The 9130-nt window shown below is 34.2% G+C and overlaps 2 protein-coding genes across 2 annotated transcripts; both read right to left on the bottom strand.

The window, feature by feature from the left end:
• Positions 1-475: 475 nt before the first annotated feature.
• LOC112559252 (opioid growth factor receptor-like protein 1) lies at positions 476-8193 on the bottom strand. The gene is made up of 7 exons (XM_025230347.1): positions 7412-8193; positions 6352-6450; positions 5189-5261; positions 4589-4667; positions 4195-4261; positions 3438-3586; positions 476-2854 (listed from the first exon to the last, which is right to left on the bottom strand). Exons 1-7 carry the CDS (start codon positions 7478-7480, stop codon positions 2593-2595), a joined length of 798 nt encoding a protein of 265 aa, XP_025086132.1. The 5' UTR covers positions 7481-8193; the 3' UTR covers positions 476-2592.
• Positions 8194-8239: 46 nt separating this feature from the next.
• Positions 8240-9031, bottom strand: LOC112559254 (the record flags this gene model as incomplete). Its single annotated transcript, XM_025230348.1, is given in 2 exon segments — positions 8240-8718; positions 8924-9031. A coding segment is annotated over 1 exon segment (479 nt), but the record flags the coding sequence as incomplete, so codon positions are not given.
• Positions 9032-9130: the final 99 nt, after the last annotated feature.

The following is a 9130-nucleotide window of genomic DNA, read 5'->3' as shown; positions in this document are numbered from 1 at the left end:
TATTACATATTCCATAGTTATGTGAGTTTCATGCTAACACTATTTCGTCCCTATCTTGGATTTCCTTTTGTCTTTTGTCTCTTAATAAGGAATGTTACATGAGGCAGCAAGTTATTCACATATTAATAAATGTTGACAAGTACTTGCAAGTTAGCATTTTTGAACCAGAATTATTGTAGCGATATATACTTTCAGGCAAGTACTCTAGAAATAAATCCTGCTTGCTTCTTATAATGACAAAGCCCTCAATGTCGTCGTATTTCTGATAAGAAAAAAAAGAAACGTTTAAAACGAATTTTGGTTTTCATTAATAAGACTTAAAATTACTATGACCAGTCCTTTCAGTAGTAATTCTCTGAACTTTTGATGGGATGAGCTGTTATTCAGTAATGAAGAGGTAAATTTTTTTCTCTTCCACAAAATGAGAAATCAAACCTAATCAGATACCAGAAATAAAAAAAAAACCAGCATAACAAAGTTTTTCAAAGACTTTACTCAGTGTAATGTTGACACAACTGTGAAAGAGCAATAAATTTAATTTCAAAGATCTTGATATGCATTATCTACAAAAGAGAGTTTGACCAGTCTGTTAATAACTATAACTCCTATAGAAAACAGTATGTATGTATGCACACACACATATGCTTATATTATATGCACAAATGTATACATGTACACACATACGTACATAAAGAGGTTCATCAGTTAAAAAAATAAATACATTGAAACAATAGGTACAATTGAAGAAGTACAGGTGGTAAAGCAAAACATTTGAGGAGCATTTTATGTATGGCAAAACAATTAAACAACTATAGAAACATGCCGTGTGAACCTTATTATAACACTTGAAAATGGCAGCGGATAGACTTCACAAAATTGCAGACACTGTCTTAATCTAAATGCAGTACACCTCTCCTCTCCCAAAAATACTTGAAGATTTAGCCCAAAGTCTTCTAGTGTGAACTAATTTTTCTGTTAATTGTTGATGAGAAATCCACAAACTTCTACACAAATTATCACTCACTTGAAATGCACATCACCTTAAAAATACTGCAAATTTTTTTCACTTTGTTTAATTGAAAATTGCACTTTACAAACTACAATTTAATCATCAAAAAGTACTAAGAGGAACAGCAACTAAGTTTGTTTATGGACTCTTCTTATGACAGAGAAAAGCAAGAGATATGGACAGCCTCAATGTGGCCTTGACAGCAAGACCTCTACGACTCAGTACTTTGTTTAGTGACAAGGAAAATTATTTCAATAAACCTAGTAATTGTATTACAGAAGATATAATATTCCGTTTGAAAATTTATGATATCAGTTTTCACAGATTAGTAGTGCAATTTTTTTACACCTGTTTACAATGAACTCCTCCTGTCTTATCAGCAAATCATGTAATGAAAACATTTCCAACTAAGAATTCACATTTTATTCATGCCATGAAAGAAATAAACATTTGTCATAAATGGCTGCTGAGCAAATAAAAATTCACTATTGTTTAATTATAAAAACATTATGTCAATTCCAAGATTCATGAATACAATTTAGCAAAGCATTTATTATGCACGATGTTTAATAAAAGCAGGAATGTCATATTTGAAAGTCGTTGCCCTCATAGCAGCTGCTGCAGATTCTAATTCAGTAGGCTAGGAACCCAGTGGGCAAATGGAGCAGCCACCCCCTCAAAAAAAGATACTGAGGAGGCAAGAATGGGCAATATCTTCACTGTCAGCTAGAGTTTGCCCTCCCCAAAAGCAGAGCATCTTCCTATGCCATTTTGCAACCCAACAATGTCAGTGGCATCTTAGACAAAATTTGCAGAGAAATACAATTAACAATCTTTTTTTAAGTATTTCTCTCACTGAGTTTACAGCACAAGAAGAACAAACTCATCACCTTCACAGAAGTACTCCACCACATGCTCTTCTCAGTATCTTCACAACCATACATCCATAAATGCTTGCCAATGCACAATATTTTAGAACAGTAATGCCTAAGTCTCCCATAGCATGTTTATCAACATTTCCTTGTCAGCAAACATTTGCACTATCAGGACCCCTGTCTTCAGGATGAGCCCAAAGCTGCAGATAAATTAAAGTTTAGCAAATCACAAGCATAGTTACTGTCCTGAAAATGTTTAGGAATAGTTCTAGGCACTCCTAATTGGATATGACACAATTCACAGTTCATATGCAGTGTGGCATAGTCCACAGAAGATGCAAATTCATAGCCTAGCAGATATCTTGTTACTCTAATTGAAGAATGGTTCTATTATAACGTAACTGTTGACAATTATCAGTCAACCTTGCCAGAAGTTCATTATTTACAGTCATGCTGCAACATCTTTATCTTCACTCCATCTAGTCATTGCTGCACCACAACATTGCAAAGGTATTTCAGGCAACATTTCAAAAAGTATTTCTCCTACATGAACTTGGCATGGAAAAATATAGGTATTTAATTCTTCCTTTAAAAATAACCACCATCATTATTTTCTACACTAAAACAACATATTGCAATCATGTACAATCAGTGCCAAGGCATATCACTTGCAAAATAATACTATCTCATTTAAAAAAAAATTAAAAATTACAACCACATTAAAGTTAACTGTGAATTGTCCTTCTTGTGGAACAACTGTTTGGTGTATTCTTCCATCTCTTGCCTATCTTCATCCTTCCGCAAAGTTCCAACCCAGTAATTAAGGCAGCTGTCTAGTGTGCGATCAAGTGTACCTTTATAAATGGCTTCATTAAGAATAAAACGTATAAATGGTTTTTTGAAATGTTCCAGTCCCATTTCTCCAAGACACTTTAGGATGCGTGTGATTCGGAGATAGTTGTGCATTGAGCTGAAATCATAATGAAAACATACCTTAAGTGGTAGAAAGGGGACTGTTTGTTGGGGGAAGGAAGTCTGCCATCATGTGGAATGATACTGACAATGCTAAAATTGATCCTATAAATTTTTTTTTAATCACTAACAGATTAAAACTTCATAACAATATATTTTTGATAAACTCAGATTAAATTTTGTTCATGACATCAAGATCTTTGAATGATCTGGCTTCATTATTTTCCGCTGATCTTAAATAATCAGGTAAAAATTACAGGGACTTGAACAAATATATATTCCAGAAGCAATATAGATATGTTTGGGTGTGTTTTTTTGTAGCCCAAGAAAAGAGAAGAGCGGTTAAGGGAAGAAATCAAGTTTTGATGACAAATAGTAAATTACTTCCCCTTATGCTGCAGCAAGTCGAAATCAAATGCTTTATGCCATATAACCAAAGTTATAGAGTTCTATAAACAATGAAATTAATTAAGTCATCAATGTTTATGCTGGTAATATAAATCTAATGTCAAAGATCTTATGTCAGATTTACATTTTACCTTGTCCACTTCTTTGTTCAACATTAACTGCTCTCTACTTACTGATTTAGATGGTGAAATCGCTCCTTCCATTTTTCGGAACGCTGAACTTGTCCATTATTGCGATCTACTAACTTCATGCCATAAAAATCCAGCATCATCTCATAGGACTTTAAGAAACGTTCTGAAGCCTTTTCATCTTTTTGTATTGCCTAGACAGAGATTTAGAGAAATTTAAAAATATTTTACTAAAATTTGCTCTAGCAAAGAAGTTGCATGTCTAGAGCTTATTTGTGCATGTGTAGATATTGTCAAGTATTGCAAGAGATCAGATTCAAAGCCATACAAAAATAAATGGGCTGGACATGATTACCAGACAAGTCAATATCACAGAACTCAGCTGCCTTTAGACTAGACTAGTATTGCAAAAGTAGTATCTATTGTGTCTCCGCCCCCTAACCAGCATTCCAAGACAACATAACTGGAATAAAGAATGTATGCCATAACACAAGTGTTTGAAATATATCACTGAAGGAAAATACCTGACAACTACATAATAGCTTGCTCTCTATCATCATTTATTGAAAGTTGTAGTTATTTCAATCACATAGATAGATCATGAGGTATCTCAAAATAATATGGATTCAAATTAAGGCAATACATGTACCGATGATTTTAATTTTCTAAATCAACAATGTATATGTGGTCAACAACACTACTGACTTAGTCTGTCATCATGTAAATTTGCATTAATATGCCCTTTTATGTATACCTTAGAAACTTACGGTTGTTCCTTTAATGGTAACAACATTACTCTTACCTTTGCCTCATGCATCTGCAGCTCCTGGGCCTGCCAGTTCATGCCACTTTCTCGAATTGGAAATAACCTGCATGCAGAAAATTTTGCCTGTATGCCAAATCCATCGCAAAATTTTGTACCTAAAATTAAAAACCCACATTCTTGTTTATTCTGTTGTCATTCTTCATTACAAGCAAAATTTATCTCTCACATTATGCAGAAATAATGACATTACCATCTAGAAACATCCTGCAAGACACTTCCCACAATTTGAAAATGAAAGCCTACAAAACACCATGTTTTCTTGGGTAATGCTGTGGTACAAATTTCATGCCAAAAATTGTCACAGAATCAGTTTAATGTGTGATAAAATCAATCAAGAGTCAAATGTGAGTCTATGTTGAGCTTTACTAACCACTGAATATAGCCATGGTGGCGCTCCAAGAGATCATAGTCACCCCACCATTTTTTATGGATGTTATCAATAAAATCACCTGAAATGGCACACCCAAGTCACAAATATCCTTGACAAAGATCAAAAGATTAACCTAAAACACATTATGAATTGTTCTCTTCTGTTCATGCATTTAACATTTCTTTAAATCCAGTTTTGATACAAATATGACATAGAATCATCAAGTTAAGAGATGCCCCAGTCACTAACATTAAATGATTCGCTAAATCATATCCTTCATAAAACTCTCATGTCTCAGAGTAGATGTGGAACTATATATCTCAAGCTTTTTCTTCTGATGGAGCTGAACACAGAAAATAAGTCCAAAAGGAATGTAGTGTCTTGAGATTTCAAATTGTAACAGAAGCATAATGAACTTGTGAATCAATCTTTGAATTAATTTCAAGCTACAAAGTTGAATAAATCTTAATAATGAGAGTAGTTTGTCTAGCCTTTTAAGCAGACTACAAAACCATCTACAAAACTGTCTTGATTATTAATTGGTATCATCTAGCACTCTGGCTTTGGTATTTAGAGTCTTAAATTTAAAACTTAAATTACCATCTGGGCATGAAGACAATGTACCCTGGTAAAATTTCAAATTGTGATTTAATTTAGGATTGTCCTTTTTGTTCTGTGGAAAAAAAAGGAAAGAAATCCAATGACTATGACTACTGACCAAAACACAAAAAAGACTATTTGTAACATTACATAATGAAGATAATAAAGCAGATAATTGACTAACCTGTGCATAGCTGACACTATCAACTATTATTTCTAAGAAAACTAGATATCCAGCAATAGTGCTGACAGCAAAGTGAGATGCAGGCAGCAATCTGCTGCTATAGAGCTGCTAGTGCACAGAATAGAAAGAAAAGGTCTAATGACAGAACCTTAGGGAACACTGCAAGACAGTGGAGCAAAACATTACAGATGATCATTAACAAACACTTCAAGTCCTATCAGCCACCTAGGAATCAAACCATGCAGTGTGGTGCCAGAGATAAAACAGAGAGTGGGAGTGAAACAGAACAATCATGCTAAATGCAGCAGAGAGGCCAAACAGAAACATCTCCAATGTCAAGGGTAGACAGAATGTCAGTTGTTACTTTGATGATAGTCTTATGAAAAAGATAATATGCTGACTAGATAGTGTGGATGACATGGTGAGATTGTTAAGTCAACAGCTGTGTTAAAACAACTTTCTTGATTATTTTACAGAGGAAAGACAAGTTGGAGACTGGATGGTACATGACATAAAGTTTTCTTTCTTGAGATAACCTTTTCAAACATGGCTGAGCATCATCTAAATACCAGAGATTCTCACTTCCTACACAAGTGCTCTTAATCAGTCATCATAGTCCACTTCCTATACCCTATCGTGAGTAGCAAGAAATGTCTCAGGTAAAACTTTGCGAATGACCACAAGGGCAGCTCAGTTTAAAAAGTCTACTCATAAACTTCAACATTTACCTTTGAATAAAGTAAATTGAATAATGCAACACCAATAATAAAAATGTTATATGCAATTACTTTTTTATTCACACACACATATGCATGCACATAACTATAATATTTCTGTCAATCATAAGGGATAATCCAAGTCAAAAGACTTAAGTTGTTCAGATTTTGAATATTAGTCTTGTAAACTTTAAAAAAAAAAAACCTTTTGCAATCAGGTTATTCTTTAAATAATAAAATTCATACTAGTTTACAACACTCACAGGGTAGCCCTCTCTGTACACCTTTGTGTCATGGTCACTCCAGTGATGGCTTTCTGGTAGCTGCCTGAAGGCATTACGTCCTCTCTCCTTTTTACTTTCCTTAAGAAGGAAACACAAAAACAAATATTAATTGACTTTTAACATCAAATTAACTTTTTCTAACGATCCTCACTGATTTCACTAATTAAGACCTCTATCTAATAATAGCATACTGTATCTCAATCTAGAGCCCAAACCAGAGATTGTCCTTAATAGCCAATACTAATACTAAAAGTCTCATAATCAAACTTTGAAATCATATTCAAATATATGCACATTTGGTATTTTTTATAATTTTAATATATATGGATGCTCACCAGAGAGCCAACTTACATATCACTTAGTGTATGCTAAAGATGAGAAAATATGGGGGGATGGGATTGGTATTTTATGCCGAGCCAGCAACTAAGGCAGCCAGCCCTATAAATAGATGCCACATGCAGAGAAAGAACAGCATGCCCAAGACAAGAACTAAACCCAGGACAGCCAACCTTCACTGTGTCAGTGACAGGCGCTAACCGTTGATGAGAAAGCAAATTAATATAATAACAGTAAAAGCATGCATAGTATCATTTATGCACCTCATCTGAATGGAAAACAAAAGAAAATAAATCTAAATTTGATTTCTGAACTAAAACAACAGAATATTTCCCATAGCTGACATTTTAAAATACATTTAAAACATTATTAAAACAAAGATTTTCCATGATAAATGCCAAGAAAAATCATCAAAAAATAAATAAATGAAGCTGCTGGTTACAATGTTTTACACTACAAGTACAACAAAACAAACGAATGCAATGAAACAAAAACAAATGACCATTGCCTATTAAGATATGATATCAAATGAAAATAGAAGTGATAATATTTTTATCATGTGTACTGTTAAATTGCAAACACAAATCACAAAAAACAAGTGAAGTAAAGAATATGCTACTGTATATACACAAAATGGAAACATTTTAGAGGAAACTTGTGGCTTACATGAATTCAAAAAAAGGAACATAGGTAATTAACTTACTTCACTGATGTTTTTCCTTGGTTTTCCACTAGAGCTTCTTTCAGGTGGACTAGGATAACACTGACCCATATCTGACGGCTTGTCAAAGCTGTCTTTCTTATTCTTTTGTGTATGTAAATTCACCTCACTTTCAGACCCTTTGTGACCTATGCCCAGATCTTTGTCAGATGTAGTTTTATTTAAATTTTCAAAATTATCAATGTCACTTAATGAATGCTCCTGAGTGTGTTCTAATGAAGCATCTGGGCTTTTTCCTACTGGATCAACAATGAAGTTCTTCTTCAGCAGTCACAGAGTCACTTTTATTGCTTTTGGTTACATTTCCTTCTGCTGGAGCTGGCACTACACCATCAGTTATATCCCCTTCTACAGTTTTTTGGATTACCTTTTTTTCGTCGTTTTGCAGTAAAACTACAGTATTGATGTGTTCTCTTCTTCACATTTGTCATTTACTTTTTCCCTTTGTTCTGTCACAGCACTATCTGATTTTTCTTCTTTAGATGATTCATTTGCATTTTCTTCACCATATACACTGTCACTTGAATTTACCTCTTTACTCTCAATTCCTACAGCAAATATCAACTTCCCATCTAATGAAGGATCGGTTGCATCTCCAGCTCCACTTGTATTGTCATCCTTTTGATCAATTTCTAATGTCCTCTTCAGTTCTGTCTATGCAATCCGTTGAAAATCTTATCTTGTGAAGTCTCACCTCCTGATGTAGAATCTAGCTCTTCGTCATATTGATCAATTTCAATCTCTCCTCGTTTCTTTCTATGTCAAAATACTGTCTTTGGGATCAGTCAATTCTACCTCATTAATCTCCTTTTCTCTGCCAATGGACACAGTTCATCTTGGTCAATTTCAATCTTTTCAACAGCACAAGTTGCAGCTTCTGGTGAATTCTCTGGCTTCAAAGCCTGCCTGTCAGTGATAAAATCTTCTTTCTGGTTTAGATTATTATCCAGATTACTTGGTGACTTTATATCCATAACGCCCTCATCTGCGTCTTCCTCAATATTCTCGACATGATTGTTGTGTGGCAGGGCAACTGGTGTAGAGGTATCCACGAAATTTTGTCTTACACACTGCAAGATATCATCCCTTTCATTTCTAAACCCTGGTTCTTCTTCTGTATTATTGTTGGTTTTACCAAGGGCTGCAAAATTCCCGGAACGACACTTACTATCAAATGCATCCGATCCCGAACTGGTTTCGTTTTCGGAATCGCGGTCAAGTGCTGTTAGTTTGGCAACTTCTTTTGTGTCTTCAAGACTGGTTATGTTCACACTTGCATTGCTGGACATCTTATAGAGGCAACAACAAGTTAGATTAGTTAGAGTTAATCTTCAACAACAGATACAAAGAAAATTAAAATGTCTTCTTAGGGTTTTTCAATCATCTCACCATCACCACTGGCTTAATGAAAAGCTAGTCATACCAATACAGACCATCCATTTCGGAACAGATCAATACATTTATATACGCCAACCAAATGAAATGCAGCTTTACCAGTTTATAAAATATGATTCAGCTACATGTCTCTTCTCATAATAACTTTAAAGACAACCAATTTAGCCAAAGAGAAACTGTTGTTTCCTTGTAAAATGGGACGGTAAGATATTTTCGTATAAACGAATTTTATTTACGAGATAGTGGGGTTCTCATATTCCTATTTGATTTTATCAATTTTATTGAACGGATTTAAGTTTTAATTGT

The sequence above is a fragment of the Pomacea canaliculata genome, linkage group LG3, assembly GCF_003073045.1.
Source record: "Pomacea canaliculata isolate SZHN2017 linkage group LG3, ASM307304v1, whole genome shotgun sequence".
Taxonomy (NCBI): Eukaryota; Metazoa; Mollusca; class Gastropoda; order Architaenioglossa; family Ampullariidae; genus Pomacea; species Pomacea canaliculata.
This window is presented reverse-complemented; position numbering and strand designations above follow the sequence as displayed.

Coding starts and splice junctions, on each gene's coding strand:
- LOC112559252 (XM_025230347.1), bottom strand. CDS start 7,480: ATGGGTCAGTGTTATCCTAGTCCACCTGAAAGAAGCTCTAGTGGAAAA. Junction 6,451..7,411: donor CAAGGAAAAACATCAGTGAA/GTAAGTTAATTA, acceptor TTCCTTCTTAAG/GAAAGTAAAAAGGAGAGAGG. Junction 3,587..4,194: donor TGCAGATGCATGAGGCAAAG/GTAAGAGTAATG, acceptor ATCTCTGTCTAG/GCAATACAAAAAGATGAAAA.